The following is a 16,713-nucleotide window of genomic DNA, read 5'->3' as shown; positions in this document are numbered from 1 at the left end:
TGGGAGTGAGCATGGGTCAGGAGCCTGCTGGGGCGGCAGTGCAGGGCTACTCCAGCCCAGTTCCCTCCCTCTGGTCCCCCAGGGGTCTGTTGTCCCCATTTGACTCTGCCCGAGGGTCTAGCGTGCCAGCTCTATTGCCCGGGGAGCTGGACTCTGGGGTGCTAGCTGGGTTGACCTGGAACCCCTTCTGCTCTGGTTCCTCAGAACTGGTACCACAAGATGCCTGGATCCCTCCATGGGTGGAATGACCAGAGGGGCGTTACAGTGGGTCCTTGGCATCTTCTCCCAGGCATCCTTCAGGGCACACCTACCACAGTTGTGCCCTGTCCCCTGAGAGTGGCTGGTCTTGGCTAGGATTAGGGGCAGCTGTGAGAAAACCTTGCCTGCAGGGGCAGTCAGAGCTTTCATCCCAGCCCTGAACGCCCAGCCTGGCACCTCGCAGCCCTAGGCAGCTCCCTGTCCTGGGACACCACAGTGGTCGTGCCAAGTGCGGCTTTCCAGGCTCTCCACTGGGAGATGGGCCCCTCCCTGCCCCCAGCCTGGGCTGGGTGTGCGGGTCCTGGGAACCATCTGCATCTGGAGTCCGTGCTTTAGATCCCTGCTGCCAGCTGCTCTCATCAGGTCCCCGGGGGGCCCCCTCCCTTGGCTGCCATCATCACCCTGTGCTAGCCTGGAGGCACCAGGACTGTTCCCCTCCCTGCTTCCAACACCCTCCCCTCCTCCTCCCAGGGCCCAGGTGATTAAAGCTGTTTCAGATCCATTCTCTGTTCAGTGCCTCACCTGCCATCTTCACAGCAGGTCTGGACGGCTTGGTTGTACTTGGAGCGGGCAGTGGGGTTGGGGAGAGCCAGGGCCAGAATACCCTGAGAGGGCCTGTCCTGCTGTCCACAGGCCTCCCTGAACTTGCAGACGACTTCTCTTCCGGCCCCTGCTCAGCCGCCTTCGTCTCCGGGTGTTCCTGATCTGGGGAGCCTGGGCTCTGTCAAGTGGGTTCTGGAGACAGGAAACATTGGGCAGGAAGCAGATGGAGGCTCAGGTCTCCTCTCTCCCTCCTGCCCTGCGTGGGAATGCCCCCTTGGCAGGCGGACGTGGTGCCCACTCCCCCGCCCGCCTGGCAGGGGTGAGAGACAGCAGAGAAGCTGATCCAGAGAGGACTTGGGAACTGATTCCGGCAGGCCCCGAGAACACACAGTCCCAAGTCTTAACAAACCAAGGGAGGGTGTTGTCCCCTAGACTCAGAGGTGAAAGACTCGGGGTTTATCGCCCTCCACCACCTAATAGCAAAGTGACCTCTCCGAGTGCTTCGTCTTGGACCCGTGTGAGGCCTAGGTGAGTCCTTGTGGTGACAGCGCCTGGCTTACTGCATGCTCCAGGAACCACTAACCTCCCTGCAGGCGGAAGCTGTGACTCCATCCTCCTAGGATGGTCCTGCTTTTGATTTGATTCAAAACCTTTGAGAAGAGGATTTAGTGGGGGAATTGCCAAGGACTCCCCAAGTGAGGGCTGAGGCTGGACATGAATGCAGATCGGGGGCACCTTAGGTGGTCTCTGCTGGCCTCCCTCACCGCAGGTGCTGCAGAGCCTACCTCCACCCCTCACTCAGCCCAGCCTGGCCGTGGCAGGAGCTGTGTGGTAGCTCTCTGTGAGGGTCTGACCCCCAGGCACAGCCCATTCCGTGTGGACTGACACAGGGGAAGCTGGGCATAGCCTCTCATACCCTTAGAGGCAAGAGCTGAGCTGTGCTGGCTTCTGGGCGGAGGTGACCCAGAAAACACCAGCTAGACTGACTCCATGAGATAAGTGTTAACCCTATTGTAAGGCCAACGAAGGGAACCCACACCAGCAAAGCAGAGACCCAGAGCTTTGTCAAAGCAGAGAGAAAAGTAGAGCTAAGACGTAAGTTTTAGATCCAGTAGTCTGACCCAGAAGTTTCCTTAAAAAGCCCCTAATCTACCCGCCTTGGAGGGGACCGAGGGGCAGTGGCTGTGGTAGAGGAATAGCAGTTCTCATGGGAACGGTCCATCCGCTTAAAGAAGGACCAGAGGCTTCAAGGTCTGCAGGCCTGGGGGCTACTGAGGTGACCTGAAGTGCCCCCAAGGCAGGGAGTGGTGGACAAAGGCAGTGGGAGTGGCAAGTCCTGTATTCCCATTTCAGCCAGGGGCTCCCTGCTTCTGCCCTTAATTGATGGGGGCAGGCGTAAGAAAAGAAAGCAGGGTGTGTCCTCTGCTTTAAAAAAAATTCATCACTGACCACTTGTCCAGTCCAGGCTCCTGTTTGACAGGTGTGAAAGCTTCGTCCAGAGAGAGGGAGTGGCTGCCACAGTGGTTCCCTGGCTCCCAAGAACTGTCTTCTGCTTGTTTGGAGCTCAGTGTTGGGTGGGAAAAAAAAGAGTTGTTTAATAATAGGGAAAGAGAAAAAAGCATGGAGGCTCAGGGGACCCTGAGCTCCTTTCAAACCCTCCTGCCTGAGGCTGTTATGTTTTCAGTACACGGCCTGGGGGGCCCCATGGAGTGCTCTGCCCACCCGCTGCTATGTGGGAGCCCCCCCTGGTCAGGCGCTTCCTTCCTGGGAGCAGGAGCAAACAGGTGGCCAAGGGGGTCTGGGTGTCAGTCTGGCCGTGAATTACATCATGACTTGTGCGGTAAGGAATGGATCGGACGTGTGGTGGGCGTGCTCTGCCCACTCTGTCCTGGGTGGGTTTTGTTTGAGGTAAGCAGGATGTTCCCAAAGGCTCAAGTGGATTTTCCATCCTTTTCCGTGACCAAATGTGCTGTGAGAATCACTCGGGGTTGCCAGGGACGCGCCATCAGGACAGCCTGGCAATGGACAAACTCTGTGGCTCTCTCATCCTCTCCTGGAGCCCCCAGACACTCCAGAGACACACCAGCCTGGGGTGGCCGCGCAGAGTGCATGGGGAGCAGCGCGTCATTTGCACTGACTTGTGACTCGGCTGGGCCTTGGGAGACAGGAAGTACACCTTGAGGTTAGGCTGCGGAGCAATTGCCTTCGAATCCTGGTGGCCCCCTGACCCAACACCTTACACCTCGGGTCAAAAGCTGCTCCCCACCCCCGCCCTGGGTGGCCATCTAAAGCCACCAGTAGCCAGTTATCTGCAGAGTCCAGGCGCCAGAGCTCAGAAACCTGCAACCCCGTGCACACTGTTAGCAGGCAGGACTCAGGCTCGGAAGTCCTGGCCTGGATGCCTGGGAGAGTCCTCCGTTGCTGACACTTATCTCCTCGGAGGGCAGGTCAGTGGTGGGGCAGCCAGGGCTTGGTTTGGAGTGTCACAGCTCCGAGTGAGCTGCGTCCTGGGTCCTCCCCACCTGGCATGTGGTGGGTGTCTATTCAGTGATGGGTGACTGGGTAAATGAGTGAAAATGTAGCTTCTAGGATCAGCTCTGCCACTGGCTACTTGGAGACTTTGAGCAAAGTGTTCCCATCTCCAGTCCTAACGCAGGCCTGGCACATAGCAGACGCTCGGAAAGGATGGAGAAACGTAAACGAGTCTCCCTTTCTCCTTCTCTGGTGATCTCTGCCCTTCCAGTCCACAGTCTGGGTCAAGATGGGTGCAGAGCAGGGTGAGAACACCCATGAGCAATGCAGGGACCCCCGAGCTGTACATCTTAAGGGCACTCTCTGCCTCCCTTTCTCCTAGTTCTCCTGTGGTGTGCCGCCCTCCTTGCCAACTCACACGCCCTCTGCATGGGCTCCTGGGTGCTGCGTGCCCTGCTGGTTCTCTTTCTGGCTGGACTTCCCTCCCGGTCCTCAACCTCAGCACCAGCCCCGGCTCCTCTCAGGCTCCAGCGCCAGCACTTGGCCTCTCCAGGTCGCCCCTGGGGGCTGTCTCCTGCCCCCACTCCCAGGCTGTCCTCGCTGGAGTGCCCGTGGACTTGGTCTAGCTGGCCGCTCAGGAGCCCCCTTTCCTGCCCTCGAGTCGTTCGGCTGGAGGACAGGGATGGGGAGTCAGGGTTCCAGCCTGCACCGAGGGGAAAAGGAGGTCAGTCCAGAGAAGCTGCAGCAGCTCCGCAAGGTTCTGAGAAAGAACTTTCCTCTTCGTGTTCACGGGCTGGAGGACGTGCCTGGAGCCGTCCCTGCCCCCCGCTGTCGCCAAGGCAGCCCAGTGGCAGTCCCTGCCTCGCCTGCCCACACAGCTCAGCTGCTGCTATTCCCCGTTGACCTTTTTTTCTTCAGCGATGCCGCTGCTGATCACTTCAGCCCGATTTTTGCCTCCATCACCGCTGTGCTGGGTGGCTGGTCCCAGCCACCCCAGGTGTCTCCCCCTCCCTCGGGGTAACCCAGGGTCCTGCCCGCACCTCCCTGGGGACGGCCCCTCTCATTGCTCTGGCGGAGAGCCTGGGGAGGGGGGTGAGGAAGGATGGGATGATCTACTAGGAATGTTTTTAATTCCAAAGGCAGTGACATCTGTTCGTGTGGGCCTTCCCACCCAGGCTCTGTTTATCCAGTCAGGGGGCCCTTGCTCATCCTCAGAGGCCGGTTCTGCCAGGTGTGGCGGGATGGACAGAGAGGGAGAGGGTGCTGTCACTTCCTGGGTGGCCGGGACACCCAGCGAAGCTGAGGAAGGGTCTGTGGTGCGCTGGAGGGACCAGAACTCAGACGACCGCTTTTGAGGAACTTCTCAGGAACATTTGTCTTGCACAGCCCCCCACCCCACAGCCTGCTCCTCAACCATTGCTTCCAGGAAGGAGTGAGTCAAGCTTGGGGAAGAGAAGGCAAATCTGTGCTGTCCCTGGAGGAGAACCCCCAGCCCACGGGGAGGAAGGAAAGATGAGCATCTCAAGGGAAGAGCCTCTCAACAGCTACCCATCTGCTAAGGCGCTTATGTCACCATGGAGACCAGTTGGCCATCTTTCATCCAATCAGAGCTCGATTTACCCAGACAAGTGTTGAGTCTGGAGTTCCTAAGACAGACAAGTATAAGGCTTTGGGGACAGGATCTGCACCGTCCCCCTTCTGCCACACACCTGCTGGGGGACGCACCTTGCACAGCATCCCCTACCTGCACCCTGTGGCATGTGACCCAGATAGAGGGCAGAGAACCTTAGAAAGCCAGCGAGGGGCCAGTTCTGAAGTTAACAGCTGGCAGTGCCCAGCATGGACCACGTGTCTGCAGCAGGTGAGCATGGTCAGCAATTATAATGGCACCTTACCAGCCAGTTACACAACCAGCTGAGGGATGCAGAACAAAGCTGGGGAGGGTGACCTTTTTTTTCTTCTGGCCCAGGCCAACCCCTCCTCCTCCAGGAAGCCTTCCCTGATGCCCTCTGGCTAGAATTTTTCTCTCCTTTCTCTCAACTTCCATGGCACTTGATCTGTGCTTTCCTTGTGGCCCAAGACAGGGTTTTTGAGGGCAGAAAGACAGTGCTTTGTCCATCTGGGTATGGCACGTGGTAGTTGCACAGCTGATAAATGCTAAATGTATGAATGCCTCTCTGTCTCCCATTTGGAGGTGTTTAAGCCTTCACCTCTTCTCCTCTCTTGGGCTGTCAACTTTATCAAGCGCAGGCCTTTTTTTTTTTTTTTTGGCTGTGCTGGGTCTATGTTGCTGCACTTGGGCTTTCTCTGTGGCGATCGGGGGCTACTCTTCGTTGCAGTGATCAGGCTTCTCAAAGGTGGATCCTCTTGTTGTAGAGCATGGGCTCTAGGTGCTCGGGCTTCAGTAGTTGCCACACACCGGGGCTTTGCTGCTCTGAAGCATGTGGGATCTTCCCGGACCAGGGATCGAACCCAAGTACCCTGCATCGCCAGGGAAGTCCCAAGCACAGGCTTTTGGTTCTTCTTTGTGATTTCGAGAGTCAGGCACATAGCCAGGCTGTAAGGCAGTGCCTCTTGAATGAAATGACTGGGATGGAGAGGTGAAGACCCCAGGAATGAGTGAAGCCTTGGAGGAGGTGGGTTTTATGCAGCTGGTGGGGGAGGAGGGGAAGCTGCTGGCCCCTCATGGGGTTGGAGGAAGACTCTCTTCCAAGGTAGCACCCAGGTTCCCTGGGGGAGCAGATCAAGAGTAGGTCAGGCCCCAGGGGACATAGGCACATCCCTGCCTCAGTGGGCTTCTTCCCCTCCCCCTCAGGGGTTACTGGGAGAACTATGGCCCCACTGAGCTGCACCGGCTTGAGCAACTTGGGCTCAAGTAGGGAAAGAGGGTCTGTGCAGCCTTGGCAGCTCAGCCCTGTCTGTGCTGTGCAGAAGGGGGTGTGAATAGTGGAGCTCTGGTGGCTGATTCAGCTACCCTGCAGGGACCAGCAGAGTCCCAGGACCCTGCCTCCACCACCAGGGCACAGGGCAGTGCAGGGCCAGCCCCCAGCACACTGGAACGTCATCCTGATGGCGAGGGCCTTGCCAGACCTCTGTTCGTGGCCCAGCCTGGTCTGGGCAAGTGCTTACCTTCTCTGTACCCTTAGTTTCCTCAAATGGAAAATGAGGGTGCCAAGACATACTTCCTAAGGTCAGGGGAGCTGTGAAGGGTTAGCGTGTGAAGAGCACGTGGAGGGTTAGCGTGGTACCTGTCGCCTAGTAAACTCAGTGAAGGGTCACCTTGTCGTGACCAGGTCTTGGTTACCTCTGTGATGAAGCCCCTGCTTTTTCCAAAAGCACCACGGGCTCCGATGTTAACCCAAAGACCTGCGTGCTGGTTGAGATTCAGCTGGTGTATTCTAGATGCCAAGGGGCTGATTCTGGGCCCCCACCTACCTGCCCTGGGGGCCTCACCCAGCTCTTCCCCCCACCCAGCTCTGTCCCCCCTATCCCCTGAATGCAGAGAACCAGCCACCCTTCAGTGGTGGGGAGCCCCAGGGTCTTTGGAGGAGACCTGTCACTTGCCAGCTAAGTGTCCGTGACCTCAAGCAAGAATTTCACCTCCCTGAGCCCCAGTCCTCACAACTCTAAACGGTAACACCAACGTCACAAAAGTCACGAGGCTTCCACCTAAGCGGATATTTGAACGTCCTTTGCACGGGACTCGGCTTATGGTTGGCACTGCTGGTTTCCTTCCTCTGCCTAGTCAAGCTCTGGAGGGTGTGACATCTCAATGCCTCTGGCTTGTTTGGACCCTAATCATCTGGGGTTCAGGCCTTTTGCTAAATGAACACTGATCAACTTGAGGGTGGAGGAGAGCAGGTTCTTCCTTTGCTGTCCTAAGGCACCCGGCACACAGTGGCTCACTGCTCCTTTGTCAGTGGGCTTTCTCCACCGTGTGGAGCCCCTTTTGTGGCTTTTCTGGTGAAGGGCACCGGCCATGGTTAAAAACCACCGTGAAAGAAGCACCTCTTGCTGGACATCCGTGACCAGTGTCATCCTTGGATTTTTTCGCTCAGGTCCCCAGAGAAAACCTGTAGTAGCCAATTCCTTCGGGGCTGCTAATGCCCAGGAAGCTGCCCAGCTAGGGGGTCTTCATTATTCTTTACACAGGAGGAGGTTTGTGAATGCCAGTCCATGCGGGTCTGGCCCCGTCCCTGAGTTGGCATCGCTGGAGGCGTCTGGGACCAGAGTTGGGGAGGGAAAGCAGAGCTCCAGGGCAGTCCCAGTTCTTTGCCCGGGACAAGGGCAGCTGTTGATGGCTCCTGGCACTGCAGACCCCCTCTGGCTTCCCCTAGCCGCCGCCTCAAACAGCTCAGCCTCAGGGCGCCGCTGTCTGGTGGGGAAGGGGTTAACCTGGGCTCTAGTGGAGAAGGGACTGGCTGCTTTCGCCGCTTGTCAAACTTTATTTAGTAGGGGCTGAAGGGAGGGCCTCGGGGTGGGTGAGGAGGAGGCCCGGCCTGCCAAGAGTTAAAAGCGGGAGGTTGGGTGTTTTGGAGGGGGCAGCCTCCCGCGCCTCCTTTGAGTCACTTCCTCCGGTGGGGGCGGTGGGGGCGGGGGCTCCCCGGCGGCCTCGGGCGCTGCCTGCGCGGAGAGCTCGCGCTGGCAGCCCTCTCGCCTGGCCGGACCTGGCCGGACCGCAATCCAACCGAGCGTCTGCGGGGGGGAGGACGCAGAGGGAGCGGAAAGGGGCGCCCCGCACCATGCGCTTCCCTGCGCGGCTCGAGTAACTGCGCCCGCCTGCCCGCCCTCCAGCGGCTCCGGACCCCTCGGCCGCCCGTGCCTGAGACGAGCTGGCCCCGCAGGCTGGGTCGCCCGTCGTCGGGCCCGGCTCTGCCGCCACCACCGGCATGACCGACGTCCTGCCCCAGCCCGACTGCAGCCTGAAGGCAGTGTGCGAGCCCCTGGAGCGCTGCTGCCTGGATCCGCTGGAGGAGCCGGGGAGCAAGCGGCCCCCCAACACCGGCGCGCGGCTCTGGGGCCGTGTGCGCAGCAAGCTCCTCCGCCAAAAGGTGTGCGAGGGGGCCGGAGCGGGTGGACAGGGACTGAGGTCGGTGGGGGGGTGCTGGGCCCCTGGGCATCCCCTTTTGGGAGCTCATTGCGCCTCCTGCCTGCCCATGGGGTCCTAGGACAGAGGCTGGGGTGAGCTGTGGGTTGGCTCTAAATGGCCTCAATATGAGTAACGCCGTTGCTACCCACACCCCTACTTTCTCTGCATCTATCCCTGTCTTAGGAAAAGGGGAATGCCTGTCTCCTTTGGGAGAGGACTGCCTGGCTCCTTTCTGAGTCTCTGTGGGCTCAGAAATACGAACTGACAGAGGCGAGGGGCCCCTGAGTCTCAGTTTCCTCTCCTGCGCCCAGCCCAGCCCCAATCCCCTGTGTCCAGAACGCAGTTGGCCGCACCTTTGCTGAGAGGCAACCTCAGAAACACCTCAGTGCCACTGGCCAATGTGAGGTTTCTTTGTGTGAGGTTGTGGGGAGGTCGTGGTGCTGCCGGGTCTGGGGGCTCTAGGCTGCCTCTTCAGGGACCACCCAGAGGCCTTCTGGCCCAGTGCCAGCCAGGCACCAGGCAACTCAATCAGTGTGCCAGGGGTTTCCTGACCCAGCGGGCAGCTCAGACCAAGCCAGGGCAGACTGCCCGTCCTGCCTGTCGCCCCAGACCTTGGGTGGGGATGAAAATCTGAGATAGAAGCTGACTGTCCTGCAGCTGGGCAGGCTGCCGCGGGGCTGGCTTTGGGCCCTGGCATGGGGCATCTGAGCAAGAGCCAGACCAGTGCCAAGCACAGTGAAGCGCTTGATAACTGTAGACCAAATCAGGTACCTCAGCAAGTGTTGCAGGGTGCCTGCCCTTCAAGGTAGTGATAAAGGAGGCTTGGGCTGGTCTGTGTGACTTGGTGGAGATTTGCACATCCTCCTATAGCTCCAAGAGGGACCCCCTGGCCAGATTCTCACTGCCAGGCAGCATAGAGGCTCCTGGCACCTGTAAGAAAAAGTGATCTTGGGGCCTGTTGGCTCCTTGTCTAGTTTCATCCCCTGCCAGTGGGGTATACGTGACCTCCCAGAGGTGACATCAGTCCTGGAAAGTGCTGGGCAGCAACTTGAGCTGGCCCGCAACTGGCCCCTGTGTCACCTTCAGCCTCTCCAGGGACCAGACTTGCAGAGCCCTGCTGGCCTCAGCGGCTCCCAGAGCCCCTCTGTGCTGAGACAGCTGTCTGTGCCCGGCAGCTCGGAGCCATCCCCTGCCTGGACCCCCTTCTCACCCCCTGCTGAGGCCAGCAGACACCAGCCCTAAGCTCGTTGTCCATTTCCAGACCTAGAGCTTGGCAAGAAAGGGATCCTGCAGTTTCCTGGCCCAGTGCCAGCCAGAGGCTTTCTGGTTTACCTGCCCTTTTTTTTTTTTTGCGGGGGGGTGGGGAGGAGGTGGGGAGAGGGCTGGCAGGTAGGGGGCAGTTTGTCAACCTAAAAACTCCAGACTTTGAGTTCTTCCCTTGTGCAGTAGTGAGTAACAAAATGAAAAAGTCACTTGAGGAATTTTTCAGCCAGCTTCGCCTCTTTTGGTATCTGATAGCTCCTTGGGCAAAGGGTGGCGGGCCAACCAAACTGGGCTGCCAAGCTGATCAGCGTCCGCACAACTGCAGGGTGGCTGTGGCTCTGGGATGCTCCGTGGGGCAGATGACTCAGTCCCCTAGCCCCTGCTGTGCGACACAGTATGTCAGTATCACGGACACAAGGGTCTGTGCCGTGGGTGACAGAGGGGCATCCATTCACCCTGCTGTGCCTGGGGCTGGTAGATGAGCAGGCAGACTTGTGGAACCAGACCTGCTGCCCACCTCCTTTCTTTTCCCAGCTGCATTAACCTATTTTTTTTTTTTTTTTCAGTGCAGTAGGCTCACTGCCAGATGAGGGGGCTGGACTCAGACAGCAGCTTAGGTGGGTGGGGGAAGGGAGCCAGGTACTGCCCAGCCTGGCAGGAGGGGTCTCCTCATTAACTCCTCATCCAGCTTTTTTGCCACAAGGATGTGATGCTGTGGATGCCAGAGACACCTGTGGCCCTCCTGCTGCCTCTTAACTAAAAGATTCAGGAAGGCTGGAGGGGGGTGCAAGTGACTCATCTGGGGACCCAGTGCTGGGGCTGAAGAATCTGTTTGAATGGGAAAACCCCAGTGTTATCAACCTGTAGAGCCTGTGGCCCCAGGAGTCTGCAATTGCTGGAAGAGGGGCGGCAGGAGCCACTGGCAGACTCTCCTTTGGGTCCTGGGTGGGGGCTGTGGTTGGGGTTGTGCTTATCCCGGAGGGTAAGGCTCCTGGGGCTGGAGCTTTACACTAGGCTCTTACTTGGCAGTCGGCTTGTTGTGCAAGCGCTTAGCAGAGGAGACACGTGGCATTTGAGTTTGTGGGTTCTGCCAGTGCTCTCTGCGTTTAACTTCACATTTCTACTTTCCTTTTCCTTTTTTTTTTTTCCCCTTGGCTTTAAATCACGCTCAGGGAGACCAGGCTCAGTGCCTGATCTTTCTCCCATTCTGCTTCTTTCTAGATCCTTAGATTGCACTTTGGAGGGAGAAGGGCTGAAAGAGGAATCCCATCCTGCCCCCAGAAGTGTCCACAGGTTTTAATGGGGTCACTTGTGGGAGCCAGAGAGGCTAGTAGAGCCCCACGGAGGCAGTGGCCAGGCCAGAGCTTTTTGTCTCAGGAGTGGGGGGTGTGGGTGGGCAGGAATCCGCGCCCCTGCTGTCGCCCTGCAGCCCAAGTGGAGACATCGAGACCCACACCAGGCCAGATACTGGCTGGAGGTGGAGGCTTCGGCTGAACTAGGAGGGTCCAGGGGAGTGGGGGAGAACTGAGGATGGTTCCTGATGACCCTACCTCTGCTTCAGGGGTCTGGGAATTACCCACTCCGAAGAGCGTCTCTCGGGAAGGCAGAGGCCAGCGAGGTGAACTGAGATGTTTCCTGCTGAGCTCCGGGATAGGGCCACCTGCTCTAAGATGGGGTTTGCTCCCCTCTATTGCTCAGGAGGGTCAGAGGTGCTACCCAAGAAAGGATGGAGGGGGTGCGGTTTGGCCCGCTCATCTGGGGAAGCTTAGGGTTCAAGAAGGTCCCTTTCTTCATCATCTTGAAGGCATCCACTGGTCAGCTCCTGGCACCTCCCAGAGTCTGTCATTTAACCTGACAGTTCCCTTACAGGTAGCATCAGGTATGCAAGCCACGTGCATGTCCCCAAGGTTCAGTCTGCCATTTACTGGCTGTTCCAGGCACGGAGAGTACAAGGGTGTTGGGGTAGAGAGATGTCTCAGGCTCATTTACTCTTACTCCATCATCATTTCCTTCAGTGTCTGGCTGTGGGCATCAAAAAAGATCCTAAAACCTTAGGCAACAAGATATCTCTCCTGCCCCGGCTCCTCACCTCCCTGCCCCCTTGCCCCCATCTGGCACCCACCCCACACACCTTATCTGCTGGACGGAAGGGACCTGCGTCCTGTCTTCACCATTCACACGCCCATTCATACCCCTGTAGTCATCCCTCGGCTGCAGGAAAGGGGCAGTAACACTTCTCTTGAGGGCTGGAGACCCCCGTGGGCAGCCCATTTCCTCCCTGTCCGGGCCTCTGTGTGGGCCCAGGATGGTGTCCACCCTGGCTGGTTTGGGGGCCTGAAGGGCAGAGTAGAGAGATCTTCCTGTGCTCCTGCAGCCATTATATTAACATATTCCCCAGAGGGAGAAGATCTTACTCCTGGGGCCTCACAGGTGGTCTCTGGACCCCTGCTGCTCCCACTTCTCCCCGAAGCTGGCTCCCGAGAGGCCTGTTTGATTCCACAGAGCAGGAGTCCTCCACTCAGAGAATCTGATGACAATTATGGAGCCCTGCCTAGGCCCAAAGCCAGACACATGCACAAACTCTCTGCTGTTTTGGGCTTCCCTGGTGGCTCAGATGGTGAAGAATCTGCCTGCAGTGCAAGAGATTAGGGTTTGATCCCTGGGTCAGGAAGAACCCCCGGAGAAGGAAATGGCAGCCCACTCCAGTGTTCTTGCCTGGAAAATCCCATGGACGGAGGAGCCTAGTGGGCTACAGTCCAGGGGGTCGCACAGAGTCGGACACGACTGAACAACTCCCACTATCCTGTGCTGTTTCTGAGGTCACAGATCCCTTCACAGAGGAGGAGCCCCTGCTCTTAGTGCACTTGGCAAGCTGCTGTCTCTTGGCTCCTGGGGAGGTTAGAAGGGGCGCCAGCCCTCTCCAGCATCTCCACAGTCCGCAGGTGGCTTGGCCAGGCAGCCATGCCGGGCTTGGTGCCCCTGGCTTTTGAATGGCTTCAGCCCAGCAGGAGCTGAGCCTGCCAGTGCTGCCCAAGCCCAGTAGTGCAGAACTAGCCAGAGGTCGCGAAGCCCCAGGAGAGCAGATATTTTGGGAAGAGCCCAGAAACTTCTGCAGGTGTCCATTTGGGGGAGTTGCCAGGTGCGGGTCAGGGCACATAAGTCTGGCCAGGCCCAGTCCTCTGCTGAGTGGCCTTGCCGTCTGCCCAGATTATCGGGAGCTAATCGGCAGGTGCTGTTTGGGCTTCCTTTTCCCTATCAAATCTCGCTGGGAGTTGTGTTCTGATGTCTTCCTGGCACCCAAAGGAACACACATCCCCATATCTGGAGCCCACCTGCCCCAATCCCCAGGAGAAAGCCAGAGTCAGCCTGGATCCTAGTGAGCCTTAGACTAAGGCCCCATTTTCCCTGCCCCCCCCCACCCCCAAAGGTGGGCATAGAGAGGTGGGAAGTGACCGTGGAGTGCTAGGGGAACTCTGCTGCAGAGAGGCCAGGAGGCCCCCTAGTCCCTCAGCGCTCAGTCGTGTCCGGCCCTTTGCGACCCCATGGACTGTAGCCTGCCAGCCTCCTCTGTCCCTGGGATTTTCCAGGCGAGAGCACTGGAGTGGGTTGCCGTTGCCTTCTCCAGGGAGCCCCACAGTGGTTTCCCTGATTCTGCTTTGGCTAAGAGAACGTGGGACTCATGCCTGAGCCAGAAGCTGGAACCCCCTCTCTGCTGAACGGTGACCAGAGCCAGGGTCCCATGGCAGCTACAGCTCCTCTTCCCCTTGAATGCCTGAGTGTCCCCTCTGTGCTCTGGCCCCCTCCTTGGAGCACCCCCACCTCCAATCCAGGAGGCCAGAGAAAGAAAGGCATTGGGCCACTGGGAGTCGCGAGGCCTTGTTTTTCTAATCCTGAGTCTACTATCTTAACTTGCTGTGTGACCTTGGGCAAATCTCTTCACCTCTCTGGTTCTCTGGCCTCAGTATAAGAAGGATCTGAACAGGATGATCTCCTAGATCCAGTTCATATGATGATTTTGGCCACGTCTCAAGATTCCTACGCCTAAGCCTTAAAACTCTCAACACGCTGGGAAAGTCTGGGTGGAAGAGGTCGCAGGGCTACCCCCTGGGCCACAGCCAGCCATTCACTGACCACAGGAGGAGAGAGGTGAGCAGGAGTGTGGGGCTTCTCAACCCCTGTCCCGAAGGACCCCTGGCTTAAGGACATTGCTTTCTCCAGCCTATACACCCCGATTCATTCATTTGGCCTTGGAATACTGATGGGGCACCCTCATGTGCTGGGCACTGCAGAGGCGGCCCAGGGCAGAGAGGCCTTGCTCTCATGGAATTTTCTGTCCATAGGATTAGTCAGGCAATAGATGAGATCATTTCATGCTGCACAAGTACTGTGAGGAAGATAAAATTGGGTAACAGATCAGAGAGCGGAGGGGAGAGGCCTCACTTGAAAAAATAATTTTGAACTAAGACTTAAATGACACAGATTCTTGAAAGATCTGGGAAGGGTGCCTTCCAGGCAGAGGTGAAAACCCTGAACTGGGGCAACCATGGTGTGTTTGGAGGCAGAGAGAGGCTGCATGGAGCATAGAAATGACCTTGGACAGAGTGGGCAGCGGCCTCGGAGGAGCTGGGCTTTTAATCTAAGTGTGGTGGGAAGCCACTGGGGAGGTTAAGCCCAATTTTAGTGATGCAGACACGTTTTGAGCATGTACTGAGTTCCAGACATCATTCTTATCTCTCGATGTGATAATTCCCAAGATGCTGATAGGCTTAGAGAGTGACATGATGAGGTCCCATGAGTGGCTTAGTGCAGGAAGTGCTTTCACCGCTCATGCCCCTGTGCAACCCCGGGCTCACTTGAGTTTTCGGCCGTTTCTTCATTGTCCTGGTTGGTCACAGAGCCCCGTCGGGATCAAGGCTGTGTGCCCTGGGTGGGGAGCTTCCGGAGGTGTGGAGCCCCACCTCGCAAGCTGAGCCTGCAAGTGGGGAGGACCTGGGGAGAATCCACCAAGGGGCCCCTCAGAGTGGGCACAGGCCGGGGGATTGCTGTGCCTCGTTCCCACCAGCAGGCTCTGTGCCCAGACAGTGTTCATGGAGGGGCAGAGAGGATGAGGTCAGTTTCAGAGGAGGACTTTTCGTAATTCTTACCAAACCGCTCCAAGTCCAGAGGCAGGCCCCTGAGCCCACAGCAGTCCCAGAAGCCCTTGGCCTCTCTGTGGCCGCAGCGTGACACTCCCCGGATGTACCTCGGGGAGCCTCTTGCTTGGGACTCTGACCTCTAAGGTGGCCCCTTCCCTTTGGAGACAGAGCTGCTGGGGGCTGCCTCTGTGTTTCCTTAGCCCTGTGTGTGCATATTCAGTTGCTTCAGTCATGTCCTTACTCTTGTGACCCCCTGGACTGTAGCCCCCCAGGCTCCTCTGTCCATGGGATTCTCCAGGCAAGAATACTGGAGTAGGTTGCCATACTCTCCTCCAGGGGATCTTCCCAGCCCAGGGATGGGACTCTTATCTCTTATGTTTCCTGCATTGGCAGGCGGGTTCTTTACTACTAGTGCCCCCTGGGAAGCCCTGATTTAGCCCTGACCAGTTCCTTTTCCTAAGAGTGACCCAGCTGGTGTCCCTGAGCTGGGGCGGGGCAGCTTCCTGGCTGTTGGTTACAGGCCTCATTCTGGAGTGAAGTCTGCAGGCAGGGCGGGCATTGGAGGCCGGGGCCCCAAGGCTCGGGGAGAGATGTGCCCACTCCAAGTTTCAGCCTGAGGGCTCGATGGCAGCGCAGGGCAGGCTGAGCCCTGAAACGCGGGTCACCGTGGGTGCTAACCTGGCTTCAATAAAAGCCGCATTCAGAGCTGCCGACCCCTTCATACGTGGGCCTCTGGGAACTTCAAAGTTCTGGGGGGAGGGGAGGCGAGCAGAGGCCAAGTGGCCTCATGCCGGTGCCACAAGCCGTCAGTAGCTCACCCTGCAGGGCGGGGCCGGGAGGCAGGGGGACACAGCTTGCTTGGCCTTATGGTGGGGGGCCTGGCCTCTGGGAAAACGGTGAGTTTACTGAGCCTGACCCTGGTCTCCCCCTAACACAGCAGGGTGCAGGCCCGACGCCCCCCTCCTGCTCCGCCCTGCCTCTCTGCAAGTGTCTCTCGGACCGCCACGTTGACAGAAGCCTCCAGTGCCCTCCCGGGGGGTGAGGGGGCAGGGAGGCAGGCTCTTTGCAGCGCCATTGTTCGGCCCGTTGCCAGCCCATGCTGCTCACGCTTGTGGTCTGCCCCAATGACAGGCTGGCTTCAGTGTCCCAGGAGGACCAGCCCAGAGCATGTGGATGCACTTTGGGGAGGGCAGGGGAAGGCCAGCCAGGACCGCCACCGTGGCCACTGACCGGGAGCCCCGGGAAGTGTACGCCCATCGGACAACACACCTGGCTCAGGGCCTGGTCTTCACGACCCAGCGCTCAGCCTCCGTTCCCCAAGACACAGCCACACACCTCTGCCTTCTGTGTGTTAAGTTGTTTATTCATTTTGACTGCACTGGGTTTTCGTTGCTGTGTGTGGGCCTTCTTAGGTGTGGTGAGCGGGGGCTACTCTATATTGCGCCGCATCAGCGTCTCGTGGTGGCTTCTCTTGACGTGGAGCACGGCTCTAGGTGTGCGGGCTCAGTGTTGTGGCACGTGGCCTTCGTTGTCCCATGGCGTGTGTGGAACCTTCCTGGACCAGGATCGAACCCGTGTCCCCTGCATTGGCAGGCGGATTCTTAACCCCTGGATCGCCAGGGAAAGTCCCGCCTCTGCTTTCTATTCAGTGTCCCGTTCACCTGTGAGGGTGACAGCTTTGGCCATGCTGGGTCACTGCACTTAATTTTAGGTAGCCCTAAAAACAACTCTGGGCTTCGAGTGAAGTCCACGCCACTGCCCAGGACAGGGCCCGGATGCCAGGCCCTGGGTGCAGAGGGCAGAGCATGTGCTCAGTGAAAGAAAGGGTGGGAGAGGGCCCAGGGAGGCGGGCTCCTCAGGACTTGTGGGGCTTGTGCTGGGGAGATGACAGTGATACGCTAAGGGAAGGGGCTCAGCGCCACGGGGCTGTAGGCAGGGAGGTGGGGGCCCCTG

The 16,713-nt window shown here is 58.4% G+C and overlaps 1 protein-coding gene across 27 annotated transcripts in view; it reads left to right on the top strand.

Moving 5' to 3' along the window:
- ABR (ABR activator of RhoGEF and GTPase) overlaps positions 1–16,713 on the top strand; it is a 185,938-nt gene that overhangs the window by 157,241 nt on the left and 11,984 nt on the right. For 2 of the 27 annotated variants that reach the window (XM_086359867.1, XM_086359866.1), the window contains exon 17: positions 4,700–5,447. The exons of 24 other annotated variants lie outside the window; for them this stretch is intronic. In XM_086359867.1, coding sequence (XP_086215993.1) covers positions 4,700–4,789 — 90 coding nt within the window. In that variant the 3' untranslated portion in view covers positions 4,790–5,447. Of the gene's footprint in view, positions 1–4,699; positions 5,448–7,845; positions 8,325–16,713 lie in introns of those variants that run through there. One more of the 27 variants, XM_086359894.1, reaches the window with a different exon arrangement.

Source organism: Bos grunniens, chromosome 19 (assembly GCF_055505025.1).
Source record: "Bos grunniens cultivar Pamir isolate PY7600 chromosome 19, Bosgru_T2T1.0, whole genome shotgun sequence".
Lineage (NCBI taxonomy): Eukaryota > Metazoa > Chordata > Mammalia > Artiodactyla > Bovidae > Bos > Bos grunniens.
Note: the sequence above shows the minus strand (reverse complement) of the source record. Positions and strands in the feature narration are given on the sequence as shown.